Source organism: Zosterops lateralis, assembly GCF_965231275.1.
Source record: "Zosterops lateralis genome assembly, chromosome: 32".
NCBI lineage: Eukaryota > Metazoa > Chordata > Aves > Passeriformes > Zosteropidae > Zosterops > Zosterops lateralis.
The window spans coordinates 873,792-897,610 of record NC_139792.1 but is presented as its reverse complement, the minus strand read 5'-3'; the positions used below and the strand labels follow the sequence as shown (position 1 = coordinate 897,610).

Genomic DNA, 23,819 nt, shown 5'->3' with positions numbered 1-23,819 from the left:
ACAGGGCCAAGAGAGGGGGGACAGAGCCAAGAGAGAGGGGGGACAGAGACAAGAGAGGGGGACAGGGACAGAATCAAGCAAGGAGGACAGAGCCAAGAGAGGGGGGACAGAACCAGCCAAGGGGGGACAGAGCCAGGGAAAGGGGACAGGGAGAGAATCAAGGGAGGGAGACAAAGTCAAGAGAGGGGGACAGAACCAAGAGAGGGGGGACAGAGCCAAGAGAGGGGGACAGAGCCAAGAGAGGAGGGGGACAGAGCCAAACGAGGGGGACAGAACCAAGCGAGGGGGACAGAGCCAAGCCAGGGCCGTGCCCCGATAACCAGGGGCGTGGCCGATGGGCGTGGCCTGGCGGTCGGGGCCAGGCCAATGGGGCCGGGGGCGTGGCCGGGGCGTGGCCGGGGCTCTGCCCGTTGCCGCGGCGGGCGGGAGGTGCAGTCGCCGGTTCGGCCGGGACAGGTGCGTTGGGGCCCGTTGTTTGAGCTGCGCCAGGTGCCCTGGGGTGTCCCCGGGCCCGCCGACACCGGTACGTGTGGCGGGGCGGGCAGACGACACGCAGGTGCGGTGGGATGGGCCGGGACAGGTGTGCCGGGACCCTCCGTTGGGCCGGGACAGGTGCGGTGGGGCCTCTCCCACCGGGATAAGAGCGCGGGGCGGGGGTCGGGACTGCCGGGGCTTCTCCTCTGATAGCGGAGCCACCCGGAGCCGGACCCGCCGCGGGTCAGTCCGAGTTGTGCGGGACAAACCCGGGCCCTGCTCTGCTCCTCCGTGCCCGGCCCGCGGGGGGCACCGGGGCTGGGCTTTTCCTGCCGCCCCTCCGGGTTTGGGGCTGGGGATTGTCCGGAGAACCAGGGCCGGGGGCTCCCGGGGCAGAGCGGGGCGGGGGCCGCGCCCTCTGGTGCCCGCAGGGTCCGGTGCCTGCAGTGCCCCGCTCCTGTCATGAACAGGCCACTTGCGCCTCGGGCCAGCCTTTTTCTTAAGGGATTTTTCCAGCTAGAGGGGTTTATAGTTGTTAAACTCTTGGGTGAGTTGTTGGAGGTGGATTGGATGTGTTGTGCTAATTTGTGGCTCAATCACAGTCTTTTTTCCCTTGCCTAACATCTGGTGGACCTCTGGCATCCCTGTCTCCCTTTCCATCTCCTCTGGACTCTGTGCCACCTTCCACAGAACCCGCCTCCACTGCAGCAGGCAGAACTTTCATAGTCTTATTTAAATCTTAAATATAATATTTTCTGAAATTATCCTGAATAAACCGTTCAGGTGGAGGAGTAAAGAAAGCCCAAAAATACTTGAACATGCCAAAGCTGTCAATGAATGAGAAAGTGCTAAGAATGTGGAATGGCATAAAAATGTGGGAGCACAAGTTTCAAGGCATGTCAGAGTTTTCTGTTTCGTGTCATTTCTGGTGGCTGAGATTCCAGATTGGCTGTTTCTCTTTCCAGCTGAATGTCCCAGCAGCAGATACTGACTTTTTATAAAGAGATTGCTGCCTAAACAGGCCAGATTAACTCAGTGTACCTGTGGCTTTGATGGAGAATGGCAGGGAAACATAAAAACTCACCAGGGAGAAGATGCAGCCCTGAACAGGGCTGGCTGGAGATGCAGTGGGATGCTCAGGCATCCAGAGCAGGGTTATTTTCTGAACAATTACATTCAGTTTTGTTTCTCAGTGTTTTACTGAACGGCTCTTCCCGTGTGTCAATGAGCACCTGTTCCCTGTGCCAGGGGAGCTCTGATGAATGCCCTGCTCCTGTTTCCTGGCCACAGCTCACTCTGCTCTGTGAAAGGCCATTTAAACTGCAGCAGGGCCTCAGGTGAGCTCCCTCTGGCTCAAGATTAGTCATAAAACAAAGTTCAAACTGTGGCATGACACGGCTCATTCAGCGTTGGTTTTTAACATGGACAGAATTCTTTTTGTGGGATTTTCCAGCAGTAAATTCTATCTGAAATCTCTCTGTGTGTATTCCGAGGCTCCTGGGGATTGAGACTGGGGGCTGCATCCTGCAGTCACAAAAATACTGGGTTTATTTGTGCATGCAATATGGTTTTTAAAAAGGGAGATGATGGAAGTTAAATCCTTTGTCTTTGTGGATGGTGATTTGTGCTGTTGTCCAAGGCCAGTCAAATGCAGAGCACTCTCCTCTCTGTGCAGGATGGAGGTTTACAGGAGGCTTGGTGATGCAAGAAAGTGTTCAAAAAGGCAAGAATTTCAGAAAGTAACTCCAATTTGGGTTTCTCTTGCTGGTTGGAAAGGGCTCTGTGTGCCTTTCAGAGGCTGACACTTTGAGTAGCTACACCTGGAAAGGCAACATTGATAAGTGTTTTCAGTGTGTTTCAACATCCCCACAAAACCAGCGTCACTTGTTTGCAGCAACAGTTCAACTTGAGTGTCTGAAAACTCCCCCAAAATCACTGCTCTGATAAGACAGGTCCTGTCGTGGCATGCTGTTCTCTCCAGGACATCAGAGGAATGCTGGAATGTGAGAGAAAGGTCCATTCTTCCTGACTGCATCTCCCAGGACAGAGATGTGTTCACCTGGCACCTGCTCTGTCTCCAGGCAGGGAACAGCACTGGAGAGGCTTCTCTCCTCCCAGGGCTCCCATTCCAGCACTGGGAGCTGCCAGGCTCTACCTGTGACCCTGAATTCTCCTGCACTGAGGTGTTGCAGAATCCCACATCTGTCATTCCTGAGCAGGTGCATTCCACACCTGTGAAGATTTTGGAAACGTTGTCTTTCCTCCTTTTGATTGACTGTTTATGCCACATTGTCTGCAGGTGTTTCTGTTTATGTGTGACCAGTTGTCCAGCAGACCTGGACTCACACTGGATCCAGAGTTCCGTGACTGTGCAAATCCTTTAAAGGAATTAATGGAAAATACAAGGAAGAGCTCAGCCTGCCTGGACTTGGCATTGCAGGGTCGTGCAGTTCGTGCCCTTGCTGCAGGCATTGTGTGACATAGGACTAGGGATAAAAGAAAGGAGGAGAAAAGGAAAGGCGTTTCCCTACAGGCTTTATTTTTGTCTTATCAGAGAACTCTAAATCAATCTCCCCTCCTTTCCTCCTCCACAAAAGAAAACTATGTAAAAATAATTCTGATATAGTCTTGTTGGCTTCTCTGGTGAAAAGCTGGACAAAATCTCTTCCCATTTTCAGCAAGATGGGGTAGTTGGAGCAGTTCTTTGGGTAATTAATGCTATTTAATTGATATTATGGTAACTACTGCAACAGGAGGGGCACAGCTGCCTCCATGAACACGAGACTTGTTTGAGCTCACAGAGGAAACGCTGCAGTGCTGAGAGTGAACACAAGAGTGAATGAAAAATGTTTGTATAGTAATTACATCCTCTTAGTTTCGTAACTCAAACCCTCTTACATAAATGTCAGCACATTTAGTTTGAAACTGGAACAAGCGAGGGCACTTTGGGGCTTTCTGGAGCTCCTGTGAGTGTGTTTGTGTATTTGTGACACGCCAGTGTCACTCTGGCATCCTCTGGTCACAGCTCTGTGTCCACAGCTCCCCATTGTGCCTGTGGCTTTATCTGGGCACCATCTCAATGGCATCTGCAGAGGAAATTATAACTGTCATCTGCTGCCTTTTTAAAGTCAGTTGATGGACGAGATCATAAGGAGTTAGGATTGGTGGCAGTGGGATGCTGGGAGCACCTGAATAGAGATGCAGGAGCAAAAATCACTTTGTGGAACTTCTTTTTTGCTCACAATTCCTATTGCTGACGCTGTTCCTTCCTCCTGAGCAGGGATTTGGGGAGATAAGATGGAGCCTTCCCCATTCAATAGAAGGCAATGGACCTCCCAGTCTTTGAAAATCACTGCGAAAGAGCTTTCCCTGGTGAACAAGAACAAGTCCTCGGCCCTCGCAGAGAGGTTCTCCAAGTAAGTGCAGTGGGGCTGGGGAGCCCCAGCTGTGTGGAGGTGACAGCTGGCACCTTGGGAAGGGACTGCTGCTCTCACAGTTGCTGTGCCCTGCACAGACACCCCAACAATCCCACCCTGTGCCTGAGAGTGTTGTCCAAGTGCTCCTGGAGCTCTGGGAGCCTTGGGACTGTCACCACTCCCTGGGGAGCCTTTTCAGTGCCTGACCACTCTCTGAGGGAAGAACCTTTTCCTGATATCCAGCCTAAACCTCTCCTGACTTAGGTAGAAAAGGAATTTTAAGCTTCTCTTTTCTCTGAGAGATGGATAAAGGGTTACACTTGAGCCATAAATATTATATACCCTGAGAAAGCTGAGTGGTAGTAACCAATGCATTCCCTGGAAACGCTTTTATTTCCTTAAGGAATTTATATAGGCTACAGCTGGAGTTTTCAATGGGATTTGGGGAACTGAGTCTCCAAGGCTCTTGCATTAACAGTGTCACAGAGTTTGGGAGTATTTGGATCTTGAGTGTGGGGCAAACTTTATGGAACCTATAGGAGAGGGATGGTTACACACCAACAGCTCCAGAGTTCCTCTGTGGATCTCTGCCCCAGGGAGAAGCTGTTTGCTGCCACCACCTTGTTAAGGTAATTTATTCACTCGCTGAAGCTTGATTACAGGACCTGGTCATCTTGCTAAATGTTGATAATCCCTTGAAAAAGGCTTACTGGAAGTAATCCAAACTGCTATTCCTTAATCAAGTAGTATCCCTCTATATAGGCAGACTCAGTGCCTTGGAAAAACGCAGTCCTGGTCTCTGGCTTTAAAAAGTGTAACTTTTTAAAATGCTGTTAATTAAATATTTGTATGCAAAAACCATTTTTCTCCATCCTATATAATAATCAGTTTTGTCAGGTCAGAGACACAAAAGGTGACAGCAGAGATTCAAAAAGTGCCCCATGCTGGGCTGACACTCCTCAGTCATCGTCTGTTTTCCAGGTGCTGTTTGACTTTCATCTGTGTTCCCCTTTGTTTCCTTTTCCAGTATTGATCCCTCTTCCTCCAGCATTGCTTTCTCAGCACGTTGTGTTCCAATTTGGACCCTTTCTAGTGCAGGGATGTGGGTTAGTGTGTTAAAGAGGAGTAACAGCCTGTAACACGCTCACTGTTGTGTCAAAAGCAGAATTCCCCAGATAAGGAGAACAGAAACACCCTTTTGCCCAAGCAGACACTGGGTTCCTTCTCTCTGAAAGGCGGAACTCTCCTTAAAAAGGCAGGATTTGTCACTAATTTTCATGTTTCAAAGGCCAAGCGCAATCACCTTGTGCAGTGTAGTAACCAGTGAGGACTGTGGAGGGACACCCAGCAGAGTGCAGCTTGTTGGCAGTTTCCTACAGCTCCTTAAAGGACTTTGATTCATGATCCAGGGTGGCTTATCTCCAGAGGGCTGTGATGGCTCAGCTGCTCAGGAGGCAAGTGCTGAATGCGGGCAGTTCCCAGCCCAGGGAATAAAATCCACTGGCACTTAGGGAGATTTTCGGCATGTGCCAAGCTGGAATTTGTTCTGGTTCAGCAGCTGCTGTATAAAGAGCTGAGTTATTCCTGCAAGGGGGCACAGCAGACAGCTGGGTGGCGGAAACAATACAGCTATTCCAAGGTAAACTGTCTCTATTTGGGAATCAGAGTGCTTAGGGAATGAAAAGTATTAATGGATGTTATTATTGTAAACTGGATGAGTGAAAATGTGTCTGTCACTTGGCTTTGTGTCATTTGCTGCTGTTTGTCCAGCCTCTAGTTTTAGTTGATCCAGGGGGTGCATAGAACCCTTGGTGGGGGAAGAAAAATCTCAGCCGTCTTCAGGAGTATTCAATATTCTGGTTAAAACTTAGGGTTTGTTTGTTTTTCACTCTCTCAAAGGTATCAGAAAGCTGCTGAAGAAGCCACTGCTGAGAAGAAGAGAAGTGTAAGTGTTTTGTATAAGTGTTTGTTTCCTTGGGAATAAGCACAACCTGCAGTCAGGATGGATCACCTGCATAAATATTGCTGTGACAGTTGATTCTTGGAATATCAAAATTGCTGCTGTGTGTCCTACAGAAAACCTGGCTTAGATATAGGGTTTGATTTTGCTTCATGCTCCATGCTTTTTCCCAGCGTGGAGGAAAGGAAATGAAGTTTTTTGCCCAAAGCTGTGTTGAATCACCAATTCTCTCCTAAGCAAAAGGCAAAATGAGTTAACCACAAGCCAGGAATACCCAGCCCCTGTTCTTAGCTGCAGGCACTTGTGTGGTGCCTTTTCCTTTCTTAAGTATATTTAAAAGTGCTTAAAAGAAGCCTCCCTGAAATCCAACGTGTGTCTTTGAGAGCTGTAGGATCTTTTCTGAAGTGACTTCCAGGGCTGCAAATGCCCCAGGATGAGGCAGCACCAACCTTCCTGGCTCTGTGACAGCCCCACGTTCCTTCCTGTAACCTCCATGGTGTTCAGGGGTTAGGGAACCTTGGCTGATGAAGGTTGCAGGGCTTTGTCCTGGTCCTCAGGGTAATTTGTATTTTAAAGCCAGTATTTTCAGATCTATAGGAAATATGCTGCCTTGGTTTCTCTTAATGCTTGGGGAGCCACTCTTTGCTGTTTGGGATATAGGTGGGATAAAATAAGCGTTCTAAAGATTACTTTTCAGTCTTAAATTTTCTTCATTGTTTGTGTCTGTCAATCTTCTTGTGATCAGGGAACAGACAAGACTCAGGCAGGAGGGATTTTGTGTTAGGAAGTGTGCTGGGATTCCAGAGGTGTTCCTGTAGAAACCTGTCACACAATTCTCAATATTTCTGTTCTATTACAACAGTTCCCTTAGAATTTTAATACTTTTTTTCAATACAGTCAGCAAACACATTGATTTTTAATTTTTTTTGAAGTGTAAGTGGATTCAAGTCAATTTGCAAAGCAGCGTTCAAAATGTGACCAGAAGAGTAATAGGGTGAGAGACTTAAATCCCAATATAGCCACTAATGCCAGTTAATTCCTGTAAGCCTGGCAGCCCTGCTCCACTTGCAATGAGTTTGGAGTGGTCTCTGTAAGGGAGAGACAGGAAACATGCAATGGTGGCAGGTATTGATTGGGTTTGAAGGGCTCAAACGTGGGCTGGGATGTTGTTTTGGGGAGAGGGAAGGGCTGGGAAGCAGCTGGGTGTGAGGTGATGCTGCTCTGGGTGTTCCCTTGGGGGTGAGGCAGCACCAGTGACTCCTGTGTGAGTCCCTAGCAGTGCTTTCCATGGGTTGAGTGAAATGGAACAAAAATCCCAGCAAGTCACTGGTTATTTTTAAACTGGAGAAGAAGGATGTTTGTTGTGGGTGCTTGGCTTGAGCTTTGTGGTGTAAAATCCTGGGCAGGTCTCTGGGAACTGAAGTGTTGCTGTTATCTGAGAGCAGAAACAGGTAACTCCAAGGATTTAGTGGTTTCTGAGAGCCATTTGCAGCTTTTGGAAGGCCTGATAGCTGTTGTCTTCTGAAGGCACTGCAGCATTTGGCACATCAGCCATCTCCTAAGGCCGCCTGTTCCCTTGTTCTGGGGCTGGAGACCCTCCCTGTGTGGATTTGAGTCCCATTTCCTTCATATGTGGATTCAGGTCTTTTGTGTGGCATTTAACTCCTGGGGTTTGACTCCCTTTTTGCCTTATAAGGCCATTCCTGTTTGCTCACTTCCTGCCTTACTCCTGACTTTTCTCTTCTCCCCCCTCCTTCCTTCCCTGTCCTGGATGCTTTCTCCATGTGGCACAGCTGGAACTGTTCACAGCTGGGCTGGAGCGGGGCTCGGGGCTGAGCTTCCTCCTGCATGGAAAGGAAGTGCTTCGGGGAGCTGGAATTAACTCCTTGTCCTTTTGCAGAACGCAGAAAACCTGCCCGCTCACTTTACGAGGGGCAATCTGAGCGTGCTGAAGAAGAAGTGGGAGAATCCGGCGGCGAGAGCGGAGCCTGGGAAGGAAACGAGCCGGAGCAGCTGCGCTGAGGTGAGACACAAGGCCGGCCGCGCCCCTTCGCCACCCCTAGGGGCTGGAGCTGCCTCTGGCCAGCAGCAGCAGAGCCCCGCTGACAGCACAGAGCCCCAGAGCCGCTCCCGGGAGGGGGGCACCATGGAAAACTGTGTGAGAGAGCCCCGAGAGATGGAAAAGCCCGAAGCCGGCGAGAGCTCAGAGGCTCCGGGGAGGATCGAGAAGTACAACGTGCCCCTGAACAAGCTCAAGATGATGTTCGAGAAGGGCGAAGCTGCCCAGCCCAAGGTAAGGGTCTGGCCCTCCCAAATCTCCGAGGAAATAAAGCTGCATCAGGAAAATCCCGGGAGGGAGTGGCTCCAGCTATTGACTCCGCAAATATTGTGTTCATTGTTTTAGTGAAAACAGAACATCGTGGTGTTAGTAACTTACTCGAGTGTGTACAGAGTGCTCGGGGTTGTGGCAGCTCGAGATTGTTCACTGGAGTAAAGCGAGTTTGCTTTTGATAGGGTTCAGTGGAAGAGGGGGAAATAAGTATGGGATTTATTAAGTTTTGTAAAGTAAGTTGGGATTGTTTGTGTCTCGTGTGCGGATCACAATGAGTTATGCAAATGTGAATTGTATAAAATGCATATTAGGTATTTATGTGTTTTTTAGTATATGAAAAATGAAGGAACTGTTTGAAGTGAGCTCAGCAATCAGAACTGTTACAGTCAAAGCGCTGAGTGAGAGTTTTTGATCTGTATCAGTTCGAGCCGCCCAGACTCACATTCTCATACACTGAGATAATCTCATCCTTTCCTCGCTCTTCCCTCATCTTTGTGTCTTACAAAACGCTTCTTATCGGGGGAAGAAAAAAAAAAAAATCCTCACTGAGAGAAAACGAAGCCGAGATGGCCAGAGCAGCTCCTGCCCTCACTAGTTTTGACTTGCAAATGTTCAGGGCTCGCATTTTTCTTCCAACTGCTCATGAAATCTGATCCCACATGTGGACTGCAGCCGGCGTGTCCCGGGGGGAATTGCTTAACTCCAAAATGAGTTGCATATGCTGGGGACTTGCAACACAGTCCCGAGGCCTCGATGCTGGTGGATTTTCCAGTTTTTTCTCATAATTTCCTCTCCTCCTGGCTTTGTTTTACTGCGGGTGGTTTTCTTGAAATATTGACTAAAACAAACACTTTTTGGACGAAAGTTGTTTCAGTATGTAGCAGTTCAGGACTCAGAGGAGCAACTCGGTGTTAAAGGGAATTTTGGGTCTGTGTGAAGTCATTTCACAACTTGAATTTTTGGAGTCTTTGTCATGCTCTGAGAGCTGCCCATGGCAAACCTTCCCTGAACTCTTGCTGTAGGATTAATCACTCAGGATTCCCCGGGAATTCTGCAGATGGGCTTTGCAGTAACCTTATCTCAGCCTGGGGAATAAATTGTTTTGGAGCTGAGTGAATCTGAAACTGATAGTTTGTCAAGTTTAGCAATTCAAACCCTGTTGAAAATCAACTAAACCCAGTAAATATTATCCAGGAGGCACAAAACTGGTTGGGTTTGGTTTCAAACCCTTTTTTCCAAGTTAATATGTTACGATAGAAGGGAAAAGGAGTGCTATGAAGTTCAGATTTTTTTGGAATTGGATTCCTCATTCTGGGAATTGATCTGTGGATGGGGGATTGGGTCAGTCAGTGCAGAGAAGGGACCCAGGTGTGGCTCAGTGATGTGGAAGCCACGACAGCACTGCAGCTCTGCTGTTGCCTCTCCCACTTATTTCCTGTGCTTTTTCCTGAACGAGGATTCATGGAACCGTTTTGGTGGAAAATTCCTTTCTATCATTGAGTCCAACTGTAAATTCAGCTGAGAGATGGCAGTTTTCCTTGGACTTTACTGATGATTTGGTGTGTTGGTGCTGTCAGAGCTTTGCTGACAAAACCTGTGTGTGAACTAAGCAGCACCTCAGCTGGAGGCTCATAAATCAACTTCCATGGTTGCTGGGCAGGTCTGGGACATGGATTCAAGTTAGAGCCTGGATTTCCTGATTCCCTCTCCCACTCTAAACAAACCTACTCTCATTTTCAGGATTATAAGTAAAATCTCATCATTTATTCTCAGATCTTGCTCTGTCTTCTGCAATAGATAGGGGCAGATCTTCTTTTATTGTATTTTCATGGAAACAAACTGCTCTAATCCCATTAGGGGCAGGCACGGCAGCCTGAGTTGGTTCAGCACTAAGCAAAGACTGGAACTGATAAAAGACCTGATGTTCAAAGGATTCTTCCTGTAAGTGATAGTGAAAGCACGCCCAGGGGGGAGGAGTAGGATCAGATCTGCAACATTTCTGAAAAAGTTGTCTCCAGGCTGGTTTGTGTTTTTCCTTTAAGGCAAAACCTGCCTGTGGTGTGTAGGCGACCTTATGGCAGGGTCATGTCTGACACAGGTGGTTTGTAATGAAATAGGTGTAACTTTGATTTGGGGTTTTGCCCAACTCTGTGCCTCAGGCGAAGCTTTACCTCTGCTCATGGTGCTTCTGCACTTGCCCAGGTCTGAGAACTTGGGGCTTTCCACACACGAGGAATATTTAATCTCCTTTCCAAAGCAGCAGAAGCTGTGCCCTGGGAATTGTGGCCCAGCCAGAGAGTGAGAGAATCCCTAAGGGGGCTTCCTCCATGTGAGAGGAGTTACCTGCCATGATCCTGCTGATTCCCTGCAGTTGGTCAGTCCATCAGTTGTGATGGGGAAAGTCCCCCCCATCTTCCCTCTGTTTAACACTTTTTTTTCCCTTTTACTCTGCTTTTTTTTTTCCCAAGATAAAATTGTTGCTATAAAAACCTACACATATTTATAGGGTATTTGTAGATTTACTGAATATTTGTAGGTTTACTGAAATATCCCTGACCTCTAAAGCTTTTGTATTATAGTGGTTGGGATTTTTACTCTCTGTTCTGCAGCTCATCCACAGAAAAGCTCTTCAGGTGAAGCTGTAACACCTGCAGATGTGAGGTGGCAAAGGGCAGGAGGAGGAGCTGGCAGGGCTCTGGAGTGGAGCATTCTTAAGCTGATTGAACTTTTCCTGATGGACCTTTTGGACCCCAAATTTCTGAGCTGAAAGAACCCCAGACTTTGAGCTTGGGGTAATGTTAAAGGGGATATTGACTGAATAAAAATAATCTAAGAATAGTTTTTGTGGAATGAAGGACCTGCAAGTCTTTACAAGTGTGCAGGCACTCCCAGACCTGAGCCTCTTGGTCAGTGCAAGACTTGTCAGAGCTAAAGCTCTTTTCCAGTAAGAAAAGTTACCAAAGTCTTAAACCACAGAAACAGAAACTATTTTCCGTGCTAATGGAAAAAGAGATTTTGCAGCTGCATTTTCCTTTCCTGGTGAAGTTGCTGTTTGTATGGAAAGCAGCCTGATTTTTCACAGTGATTGTCTTACACTGCAGTTCTGCGAAAATAAAACTTTGGAATTTCCTTCAGTTTGGTGACCAGCAAATAAGAAAGTTGTTGGAACTGAGGGGGGAATGTGTGGTTGGAGCATCTTGCCAAACCTGCCTTTTTCTCTACATTAGCCTCAATCTGAATTTCCAACTATGATTTAACTCTTCCTAGAGAGGGAACAAAGGTCCAGCACCTTCTTGGATTTTATAGGCTGATTTTTATCTGTGAAAACATCCTACCTTGATGGAGTCCAGTTTAACTCTGTGCTCACTAACTTTTATCAAAATTGCAGAAATTTCTGTTTGTGCTTTCTTTTATTAAGATTTAGATTCTGGGGAGTTGCTCTCAACCAATAAGAATAAAATCTGATTGAGGCAGCCAGAGCATCTGTGTGTTGGTACAGGACACCCTGTCCAGCTCTGCAGCAGAGAGTGATTATCCTGGAGATCTGAGAATATTTATCTCTAACACTCTCCTGCTTAAGCTTCAGCCTTATCAGATCTAGTTAGGGAACTATTTGGTACCAATTGTATGAACTATCCAAATCAAAACAACTCTAGATAATTTGTATTACAATACTATTACAATTGTATTACAATACTATTAATTTCTTTTTCTGTGGCTGAAAATGAATGCAGATTTTGGATAAGTGGTTCCTTGCATCCTTTTTCTGATGTTAAGTCTTCATACAATGACTATGACTATCGTTTTCAACAGAAATTGTATGAAATACAAAAATCTAGACTGAAGTTTTGTATATGTGGTGGGAATGACCTAAAAATCTGATTCTTGTGCACCTTTTCAACCAAGAGAACTTCCAAAGGGCACTGACTGACCTCTTCAAGAAAGTGTTTCCCAGGTGACAGAGGGTCAGGTACTCTGTGATCAAACTTTATATTCCTTAAATAAGATGTCACCCGCTAGACTTGTTTATTGCGGTAAAGCAGATTTGCTAGTGACACCTGTGCCTCTTAAGGGATTACCCAGAGCAATCCCTGTGTGTCCAGCAGCTGATGGGAGGGTCTGTCCCCAGCAGGGCCCCCGGGAGCCTCGGAGGGCGGCCATGGGCAGGAGGATTTCGGAGAACAGCCTCTCCTTGGAGGACTGCGATGCCGCCCAGGGGGAGAGGAGCCACGGCACAGCAGGTCAGGAAACCTCAGGGCTGGGCTTTGGCTGGGTTGGGTTTGGTTTTTTGTTTAGGAGATAAATCTATTTTATCCAATACAATAGAAGTTTCCCTGGAGGTGTCCAAGGAACAGCTGGATGTGGCACTCAGTGCTGTGGTCTGGGTGAAAAGGTGGGGATCAGTCAGAGATTGGATTCAGTCTTGGAGGGCTTTCCCAGTCTCAAGGATTCTATGAAATAACTTTTGCCTTTCCAAAATGGAAGGAAGTGCAGCCACTGTCCAGCTGCAAAAGTCCATCAGCATTCCTGTTTAATTAACAGCCTTGCTGGGAGTTTTAAACCTTCTCACTCTTAAGCATGAGAAACCAAGGCACAGGGCATAACCAACAAATTAAGGAATGCAACCCATTTTTTCCTGTATCTCAATCCTAGAACTAGTTTTAATAGTCAAGGTAATTGAGGAAGCAGTGAACAGACAGTCAGTGATCCTTCTGCCTCCTTGCTTCAATCCTCATCCCTCCTATGGCAATGTGTTTATTCTCCCCAAGAAGGATCTTAGTGAGTTTTCTGAGAGTTATCCCTTATTCATGTTTGGTTGTTTTTTACCAGGGTATCCTGTAGAGACCAGTCCAGGACTCAGCCCAGACAAGGCAGAGACCAGGAAGAACCTGGACATGCCCCGTTTATCAGAGAGCTCCATAAAGGACAGGCTGGCCAAGTACCAGGCAGCTGTGTCCAAGCAGGGCAGTTCCTCAGCCGTCAGTCCCATGGTAAGTCTTGGTTTGTGTTGATTTTTTGTCCCAGCCTGAGACTGGAAAGATGATTTTTATGGAAACCAGGCTGCTTGAGGGTTTTGCAAAATAACTGTGCCCACAGGAGTAATTTCTGATGAAGGGTTGCCTCTACATACTGCAGGAAGAAATAAGTATATTTGCATCTTCCTGGAATAATGTTGAAAGTTTTCCAAGGAATTAATTGCTGGCACCCTGACTGAGATCCTGCTGAAGCATAGTTGACATTCTTTTTCTTTCTGAGTGTCTGTAGCTCTCCACAAACATGTTTGTTGTTTTTGTTTAAAAAGGAAAACTCAATTCCGTGTTGTCCATCAGCTCTAAGCTGTGGGAAACTGAGGCACAGTGAGGTGAAATGACTTTGGATCTTGGATCTCTTGGCCTGCAGCTTTGGGATTTCCAGTCAGTTTTCCTCGCTTTTGCTTTTCACCTCCCTTCAGGATTTCTCACCACTCTGAATCCAATTAGACTCTTGCAGTGAATGAACTTCTGCCTGTTTTGCAAATATTTGACCAGGAGCTGAACAGTTAATGAACTGTTACAGCTGAGGAGGTTTCAGGAATCTCAGCTTTTGTTAAAACTGCTTAGGTACATTTGCTGGAAGCTTCTGGTACTTCTGCTGAATTGTGGGAATTTATATTGCTCAAGTATTGCTTTTATTAACCAGAGTAATAGATTTGAAGAGGAAAGGCCTTTTTAAGTTGGGAAACTTGCCCTGGAAATGGGAGCCCAAAGTGCTGGCTCTCCCTCAGAGGGGAGCCTGCTTCCCAGGGGCCTCTGTGGAGATCCAAGGGCCTCTTCCCAGCTCAAATGATATCGCTGGATTTCATCTGCATGTGGGTCAGGTTCCCCAGCTGTGCGAGGAGGGACAGTAAAACCTTCCCTGCATGAATGGAAAGTCCTTGCAGCTACTGCAACAAATCTGATTAACCTAATTGCCCATTTCTGCCTCCTGTGCCTTGCCTGGGCTCATTTCCTGATGCCTTTTCCAGTTTGGGGCTCAGAGTGGTGGCTGAGTCACTAAATTCTGTTTTCATGGCAAGAAATTTGCCATTTCTCTGGAGACTGCTGTTTGTAGCTCCCCCCAGTGCTCTTGGTTTAGTGTCAGTCCAGCCTGATGCTCTCAGGATGCCCCATTTGGGCACAATCTCTTTTATTTTGACCTGGGATGTGGATGAGGGCAATGTGACATGGAGCAGACAGGGGTTCCTGAGGCCACTGTTCCAGCCCTGCCCTTGGGATCTTCTCCTTCCCTGCTGCCAAAGCATCCAGGGCTTTTTTTTTGCTATGGAAGTGTGGTGTTTGTGCTGCCCTTCTCACACCTGGGCTACAAAGGACAGCCAGAATCTCTCTTGGGAACAACTATTTTAGGGTATTGTGGTGTAATAAGGCCTGGATTAAACCTGATGGACACTTGGTTTGGGTAGGGGTGAGGAACAATCAGTTCTGTGTGTTGGAAAGGGAGGGAAAGGCCCTGAACAGCAGATACAGAGATCTAAGCATTAAAATTCCAACATTTGATACAAACCTCTTGGATGTGGTTGGTTTTGTGGAGATTTGGTTCCAAGTGCAGGAAGAGGCTGGTGCTGGCATGTGGCTCCTCTTCTTTGATGTCACAGAGAAGATGCCTTGTGAAAAGCACGAGGCTTCCAGTGATCTCGTGTCCTGTGGCAACGAAAGAAACACGAGGTTTCTCTGGATTTTATTGGTTTTAAAGTCTGAAAGATCTTTCTGTTAAGTCAATCTATCAAGAACAAAAATCTCAGGAAGACAAGTCAGGGTTTTGACTAGAATTGAAGCAAATGTGGGATTTGCTTTTATGTCAAATTGTATTTAGCAATTACACTGTACTTTAGGCAGTGCTTGTCTGGAAGTACTTGTCATTCCAAGTGAAAAGTTAACCTTCCTTGAAAAGGAAGATGTGGATTGAGCAGGGAATATTCAGGAGTTGATTTTAAACAGGAATTTGGAAGAAAAGGGATGCTCAGGAATACATCGGCATTACCTTCTTGGAGCACAGTAAAATTCTACAGCCCAATCCTGTTCCCTCATTAGAATGTGTCACTTAACGAGTGTCTGCACATTCTTATGGCCCTTCCTTCAATTACCACTCCACATACTAGAAAAACACTTTTAAAAAACATTTCAAGAAAAATAGCAAGTATTTTCTTAGAGGAAAAGAACCTGTCAACTTTCCAGTGCTTTGTCCTATAGAGTGAGATTCAAGCCAGTGAGAGTGAACTCAAGAATTACAAATCTGGGCAGAAGGAGAATATGGCACCCATTGAGGACTCCAATTCCTGTCAGGATGGGGAGAAGGTAAGATGTCTGTGCTGGTGGAGATCAAGTGTTTGATTTTAAGTGGAACTGGCTGTGGTAGCACAGCTGATACACTGGTTCCATGTTCCACATGCCATCTGGGAATTGGACGTGAGCAGCTGATGCAGATTAGTTACATGCTGCAAAATTGCTGTTTTTTAAAAATTATTCTTTTTAGGCTGTCTCTGAATTATAAGACAGCAAGTGTCTGTGGAAGAGAATGTCTAGAGATAAGTTTTCTAGGAGAGTTTTTTGGTCTTGGTAGGTTTGTTTTATGGTGGGTTTTTTATAAATAAAAAAAATCCACACCAATTAAAAAAAAACAACATGAGCAGCTTTGTATGACCAAAGTCAAAGGACTTTGTCACTGTTTCTTCTGCATTTAGTGGCTAAATTTTAGGGTAAGTGAGAATGGCAGTTTGGGTTTGTTCCTGGTTTTGAGCTCCAGCTCTAAATTGAGACTCTGTAAACTGGACTCGAGCATTTGTTCCCTGAACTGGGGACAGCAGACGGGATAAAAGTAGCTGAATAATAATTGGGGTACTGTGTATTCCATCCAGGCTGAACACGTGGCAGCTTAATGCCAGGGAGGGCTTTTAGAGCTTTTCAGCCTTCCTTGGGCAAGGGGCCAAATCTTTGCTTTCAGCTGTTCCTCAGAGACAGCTGAGCAGCTTCGTGTCTGACTGGTCCAGGCTGCTTCCTGCTCCAAGGTGAGTTAATTAAAAGAGCACCTGTTAAATCAGAATATCTCCCTGTTGTGAATGGAAGATTTGAATAAAATTTCTTTCATTCAGCTGTAATTGCAGAGTTACTTGTTGAGGTGTCCAGGTGCAATGAGAACCTGAATAGAGAGCATTGTTTGGGAGCCAGGATTGTCCTTTGGAAGGGACGTGGTGAACTTGGAAATGAGCCTAATTAAAACTGCTTGTCGTTAGTGTCAGAAATGGGAATCCTCTGGCAAAAAGGGAACAAAAGACACTTCACTCTGTCACTTTTCACACTGCAGCCGTGGCTCATTCAGTAGCCAGGCGTGTGTGACTTCAGCAGCCTCAGAACATGTTCATGCTCTGCCCAGGGACACTGGGGTACAGTTCTGGTCTCAGCAGACCAGAGGATGTTAGTACATGTAACTTGTCTCCTCATTACCTCATTAATTTACAAATTTCAGTTGGTTGCTATGGATTTTTCAATCATTAAGGTGAATTAGTGATGATTTGCAGTTAATCTTGTTACAGTACTTTAGTTCCTCAGTGTAGCTACTTAAAACTATTTGATTTAATAGCAATAGTGCCATGTTTAATAAAGAGTTATACATCAAGAGCTTTATCTGTAGCAGGTTTTGTTCATGGTTGCACTTGATGATCTTAAAGGTCTTTTCCAAATAAGCAATGCTATGATTCTGTTTAGTATTTGAAACTGGTTTAGATCCAACTCCTCTAGTTTTTTAGTTACTAGTTTTTTCTGAAGGAGGATAAACAAGGAAGCTCCAGCATGTTTGTCCCAGCCTCGGAACAGGTTTATGGTTTGACAAAAGTTTTTTTTTAATTCAGGGGGTTTTTTTATTTTGCTTGTTTTGGGTTTTTTTCCCCCAAGAGCACAGTCTCTGCTGAATGTCTAAACATCAGAGATTGATCAAATGTTGGAGGGAGCCATGAGATTTCCAGTAAATGTGCTGCTTGGGGTCAAGGGATGTGTAAGTGAGAAAACCTGGGAGGAACCTCAGCAAATCAGCAAAGGTTTCTGAGGGTTAATAAAGGTGTACAAGGAAACAAGTGTGAGCCCTGTGAGGGTGTCTGCCTTGTAGCAGGGACTCTCTTGACACTCAGCTCGACTCTTTTGTGCCTCAAAAACAACTCCTTTCCTGAGCCACTCAAGTCTTTCCCTGTCTTGGTGCTCAAACTGCCTGGTGCCTTTGTGGGGCCATGACTGTTCAGACCTCAGAAGGTCAGAGGTTCTCACTGTCTCATTTTCTCTTGCAGGTTTCTGTAGGTGAGAACAGCTTGTCTTTGCACTCTGGTCTGCTGGAGGGTGGCCATGGTGAGCCCTATCAAATGATTAATTAATAAAAATTGTCTTGTACTAAAAATCTGTCCTGTGCCTAACACAGACTTTATAAGAATTTTTCATGTTTAGAAGTTCATTTGCTGCTGTAATTTTAAGAGATTTGTAACTCCTTTTGCCCTGATTGAATGCTCTTTAAGTGTAGCTCCCTCATCATTTAACTGGGACTGATACTCTGGTGGGTCTGGCGAGCATAAGCTGCCCACAGTTTAAAGCCATTTTAATTGTCTTTTCTCCCTCCTCTGCTCCCTCAGCTGGACAGTTGGAGGGCGAGGCAGAAACTCAGAAATCTGCCAGCTCAAAGCAGCAGAACCTTGGTGCTAAAGCAGCTGGGCAGACAGAGGCCTCCGCACCGAAACCTGTGAAGGTAACACAGTTCTTTATCTCAAACCCTGGTGAAGGTTAAAATCAACTGATTTAACTGGTCTTATTTAAGACTGAAAAGCCTAAATGTGCTTTAAGCATAAAGCTCTGGCAGTAACTGGATCAATACCTGCTCCATCCTCATTTGAGTGTGATTGTGAGGGCACTAATTCAGGATGGAAAAGCACCTCAGAGGAGTCAGTTTTTTTCCAGGGACTGGGTGGGAGTTGCTTGTCTGTGACACCCCTGTGACAGAGAGGCTGATTCCCTTCAGTGTGGCACAGGGGCTTGAGCAGGGGATGGTCTCAGGGCTTGTCTGTGCTCCTGGAGATGGGCCCTGAGGTCCTGGTACTGATCTCCAGAGCCTTTAGCAGGCTGGGACTTGGCTTTGCTCCTCTTCCAGCTGTTCCCCAGGTAACTGCAATTGGTAGTCACTTTATAGTGAGAGCACTGTGATACCTGACTCTATAAAAATCAGGTTTGGCTTTCTGAATAATGGGTCTTTGATGTTACAGTTCCTTTAGGGAGTGATAAAGCAGATGGAGAACGTTGGGACAAGGATGTATTTGCTAATCTGATTAGATAACAAATGGCAGCATGGACGTTTTGTCAGGCTGTCCTTGCTCATCACATGTGCTGTCTGGGGTTGGGATGCTGATTCCCTAGGCTGCCACACACTTCCTGGCTCACTCCTGAGGAAACAACTGGGCTTTTGTTGTTTTCCCCATCTTTGGGAGGAACAGCCCTTAGCTCAGAGACTGGGGAAATCTGGCTTTCCAGTGTGCAAGGGAGAAATGCCAGTATGGGGAATTTGAGCTGCCAGTGATTTGTGTGATCCTAGTCTGTGACATAAAACCTGCATGTCCTGATGCTCTCTGCTCTCTTATCAAAACCATTTTAGTCTTTTGCCCAGTTACTGCTTTAGATGCTGCACTGTGTGGGATAGAAGCTTCTGTTTATTCATGCAAGGTTCCTATTTGTCTCTTCCAGCTTCTGTCTCCTGTTCTTGGTTCCTAACCTCTCCTCCTGCCTTCTGCTTCCCTCCTAATGTGAGCTCAACTCTCAGCTTTCTCTCAAGTCCTTTTTATACTTATTGGGGCTCATCTTCCTCCTGTAGCTCCTATTTGTAGTATCCTGGAAAGGAATTTCTGTCTCTTCACAGCCCAAAACAGACATAGGGCTCATTGTATACAAGTAAGTCCCTCTCCTTGGGTGGGGATGTGATTGCAGAAGTAAGTGCCAGCACTGTTGTGTCACCGTGCAAAACCAATGCCCTCGTGCAAAACTGAGCTGTCAGGGAAAAAATATTTTGATGGGCAAGCAAATTGTTGCTGCCTTGCTCCCTGTAGCAAGCATGGGTGATTAGATTTTTCTTTGCATAAGTAAATATCTTTTTTTTTTTTTTTTTTTTTTTTTTTTTTTTTTTTTTTGAGATTTCGCTTAGCAACTCAAGATTTAGAGTTTTAGCAGCACCTAGAAACTGGATTCTTTTTCAGATTGAATTCTGAATTTTGTTAGTGATGCTGTCATCACTGGAACTTTACTGTAACTTCAAGCAATGCCTGGAAACCCTGAAATACATATTAAAATGGAATTAAATTGGCAGCAAACTTCAGGGTTGTGACAAAGTGACTTGAGCTGGCTCCATCTTCAGCAATCTGCCCTTACACACTGGAACTTTCATTCCTAACCATTGTTTCTAGACTGTTATAAATAAATTTCTGTGATTATGTCTTCCTGTGACCTTCCTGTTTTTTCTTTAGCCATCAGATTTTTTTCCATAATGCTTTTTCTAAGTTTGTGGCAGGTAATTCTTTGCCAAGGAAAAGCCACACTATAATATTTTTATATATATGTGTCTGTGCAGACCCTGGAGTGGAGGCTGGGCTGGTAAGTCACTTGTAATCAACATGCAGCCTCAAAATGCCAATGTGGTGTTATTTAATTTATCCTGTAAAGTGTCCTCCCCATTGGCCAGTGTTAATAGATTTCAAGAAGTAAATGGCATCCACTGACCTTTTCTCATGGACAATGTTCTTGCTTCCTTGATGCTGTCTGAAAACAAACTTGTGAGCAGTGACACTCAACTCCTCAGTGCTCAGGTTTATCCTTGCACTAAACCCTCAGGAAATTCAGTAAGCACATAAGAATTTTAGCTGTTTAACCTCAAAGCTCTGCTCACTTGGAATCTTGAGCAAGTTTGGGGGACTGCGAGTCCTGAAACCTGAGTGTGGTTTCTTTGGGGTAGAGCTGGGAATGTTTACAAGTGAAGTCAGGAGTGTTTCCTGCTGTTGTATTGGTGCTGAGTCTATTTCCTCCTCTTTGAGAGAAAAGATTTAACAAAAATGGATCATTTCAAACCATTGGGCAGCCTGTTTCACTCCTTTCCACTCTCACCCTGCACCTTTTGAAGCTCTTTCAACTCTGCTGGTGGACAGTGTCCCTGACTATGGCAGGGGTTTGGAGCTAGATGATCTTCAAAGTCCTTTCCAGCCCAAGCTTTTTCTGCACTATTTTTATTATTTTGGTAAGTCTCACACTGATTGTCATCAACTGGAATGTTTCATCATTCTCTTATCATAAGAAAACTGAGGTTACAGGAAAGGATGAGACAGCTTTGGGGAAATGGGCTCAGTTTTAGTTCTCTCATTGTTCTTCCCAACCATTCCTCAGCTGTGGGATTCACTGGGGTGAAATCTTGACTCCCTGTCAAACCTCAGCAATCCCATGGGGCTGTTGAAGCTTCTTGCTGCCCACCAGACCCCGTTGCACCATAATTAAAGAAAGTTACTCTCTGCAGTTCTTGAAAGTTCAGGAAGCTGTGCATGAACCCACGCCAAGTCCCCAGCAGCTGATGTGTTTTCCAGTTAACAAACTTTCTCTTCCCCCTGTAGAAATTCCAGTTGCCAATGAAGGAAACCTGTGTTGGGTGTCAGAAGACCGTGTACCCCATGGAAAGGCTCTTTGCCAACCAGCAGGTGTTTCACATCAGCTGCTTCCGCTGTTCCTATTGCAACAGCAAGCTCAGGTATGCACACTGCTCCCTTGGCTGCCCTCTGGGAAGTGAATTTTCCTGTCACAGCTGAGGAAGGGGCTGCTCAGGCCTAAGCTGAGCTGGAAGTCACCATAATCCAGTCATTTGTGTAGGAGAGGTGACAGGGGCCTACTTCTGCCAGTGCCTGGTGCACTTGATGCCATTTTTAAACTCTTAATGTGATTTTATATGGGAAAAATAAAATATCCAGCTTTGTGGAGAATTCCTAGAAAGAGCCCTACAAACCCTGAGGGCTGTAAGCTTGTCTTTCTGAACATGTGGAAGACTGAAATTGAATCTCTTCCGTAACAAATCTAAAATAGGCCCCTGTGTCAGAGCCCTGAGCTCTAATGTTTGATCTGTGTTTCCTGAACAGCCTCGGGACGTACGCGTCTCTGCGTGGGAACATCTACTGCAAGCCTCACTTCAATCAGCTCTTCAAGTCCAAAGGCAATTATGATGAGGGCTTTGGTCACAAGCAGCATAAGGAATTATGGGCAGGTAAAACTGAATGTGAAGAATCCCTGGAGAAAATTGTCCATGGTGTGAATGCACCAGAAACTCCACAAAGCCCAGGAGTAGAGGATGCCCCGATTGCAAAAGTGGGAGTTCTGGCAGCGAGTATGGAAGCAAAAGCTTCAGCTGTGCCTGAAAGAGAAGAAAGACCAGCAGAAACTAAAAAGCTCAGGATCGCCTGGCCACCTCCATCTGACCAAAGTATCCAAGGAAGTGCCTTAGATGAGGGCATCAAAGTACTCAAACCCAAGTGGCCTCCAGAAGAAGAGATTTCCAAGCCAGATGTGCAGGAGGATGTGGATCTGGATCTCAAGAAGTTAAGAAGATCTTCCTCGCTGAAGGAGCGAAGTCGCCCCTTTACAGTTGCAGCCTCATTTAGAACAATATCTGTTAAAGGCCACAGAACAGAGAACTCACTGTCACCTTCTAAGGAAGAGAGAGACACGTTGAAAAGGAGTGAGGAACTGGAGAGAGAGGTGGTTGTAGAGAAAAAGCAAAAGGAAAAGAAGGTTGAGCATAGGAACATCCAGAATGCCAGGGAGAAAAATGGGGAGGAAGAACGGGAATTGTCTGGTATCAAAACAGTAGAGCATAACGTTGTAGAGAATGGCCAGATGAATGCAGACACAGATGAGGAAGAGCACACCACAGAGGAGGCAGAGATTCCAAAGGAAGAACTCCTTGAACCAAATTCTCCTAAACACTCCAGCTTACCCAGTGTTGTGACCGCTAAGGAATCATCTCCAAACCAGAATCGCAAATCCCAAGACGTTGGTTTTTGGGAGGGTGAAGATGTGGAAGATCTATCTGTGGAAGAGCAGATCAAAAGGAATCGCTACTATGAAGAAGATGATGATGATGAATAAATTGGCCTTTTACTAGAAAACTTGCTGCAAGGTGCTGGGCCTTTTGAAATGGGTATTTTTAGCTTTAACAAACGGCTCTCCTGGATGAAGTGATGCTGCACTGCACATCGGCATTAAGGGAATCTACGTACAAATTATCTCAGCTAGAAAACTCTGGAAGCCTGCAAATTCTTTAGGTGCATGGAACAAGTGTCTGGCTGTGGGATGGCTTCAGCAGGTAGTGTCTGTCCCCAGCACGAGAACAGAGCTGTCCTCTGTCTTATCCCTTTGAGCTTCAATAGGTATTTCACTAACAATTGATGGAATTCCACTGTACCTGCCCCTGCTGGTGTGGGACAGGGCCTCTGGAACACACCAACTGTACCACTACAAATGCTACTGCAGTGCTTAGGGACCAACTTCAAAGGGACTTTCTGGCCTGCTTTAAAATGGTCACTTAATGCACTTTAATACATGGAAAGGGCACAACTGGGCTTTTTTTTTTTAATAATAAAAGCATTTCTATGTGTAGTGTCCAACAACTAAAGCATCCCAACCTGCATGCAATGTGAATTTCTGTCTCAAACCTGCCTGTGATCAGTTGAGGAGTCCCTGCACAACTGGAAGGGTGCCCGTTGCTGGACCCACGTGTATTTCAGTGCTATCCCAGGAGCTGTGCTGGCTGCCAGGTCTCTGCAAAAGACAAGTGAACACTTTGGAGCAGCCTGCAGGGCATTACTTCTGCATTTCACATGCATTTGAAGTGGAGTTTTTTGTTTTGTTGTCTTTTTTTTTTTTTTTTTTTTCTACTTGGAGTTCTTAGTCATCATTTTAAAGTGCAGATAAGATTTTTTTAAGGCCTTTTGACAACTCTGAAATCCTACTTTTATCAAGCTGCCATAAATCTTTTCCTTACAGCTGTGAAATTGTGCTGCATTGCAAAAATCTCTGGAATCAGTGACACTTTCCGATTGCCAGTGTTGAAGATCAGAACTTTTTTTTTTTTAACTTGACTTTGTTTATTTTACAAATAATAAAATCTTGAATTGGGGGGGAGGAGGAGGAGGCCCTTTTTTTATTAGCTTTTATTTGTACTGTATTCTCAAGAGAATTAGATCTTAATGATTCTTGAGGTGTAAAATATTCTGCTTTCTTAACAGTTCTGCTAACGACACAACCTTCAATAAAGTTTGGGTCATTTCTATTATAAGTGAAGTCTGGAATTCATCTTGTTTCACAAAAAGGCAGCGTTTAAAGGGTCATAGAATTGTCATGGAATGGTTTGGGTTGGAGGGGACCATAAACCTCATCCCATTCCACCCCTTGCCATGGCAGGACAGTTTTCACTATCCTGGGTTGCTCCAAGCCCTGACCAACCTTGCCTTGGACACTTTTAGGGATGAGGCATCCTCTGGGAAATCCATTCTGATGATCTATCACCCTTACAGGGAGGAATTCCTTCCCAATATCCCTTTCTAACCCTGCTC

At 45.7% G+C, this 23,819-nt stretch overlaps 1 protein-coding gene across 4 annotated transcripts; it reads left to right on the top strand.

Annotated features, from left to right (window-relative positions):
- Positions 1 to 412: 412 nt before the first annotated feature.
- LIMA1 (LIM domain and actin binding 1) lies at positions 413 to 22,837 on the top strand. 4 transcript variants are annotated; one of them, XM_083881080.1, is made up of 11 exons: positions 413 to 523; positions 3,755 to 3,890; positions 5,790 to 5,835; positions 7,751 to 7,873; positions 12,315 to 12,423; positions 13,013 to 13,173; positions 15,409 to 15,513; positions 17,493 to 17,550; positions 17,829 to 17,941; positions 20,832 to 20,965; positions 21,348 to 22,837. In XM_083881080.1, exons 2-11 carry the CDS (start codon positions 3,772 to 3,774, stop codon positions 22,351 to 22,353), a joined length of 1,974 nt encoding a protein of 657 aa, XP_083737206.1. In that variant the 5' UTR covers positions 413 to 523; positions 3,755 to 3,771; the 3' UTR covers positions 22,354 to 22,837. The 4 variants fall into 4 exon arrangements, with proteins under 4 accessions (XP_083737206.1, XP_083737204.1, XP_083737203.1 ...); XM_083881078.1 differs by having other exon boundaries at positions 7,751 to 8,143; XM_083881077.1 differs by having other exon boundaries at positions 7,751 to 8,143; positions 12,312 to 12,423.
- Positions 22,838 to 23,819: the final 982 nt, after the last annotated feature.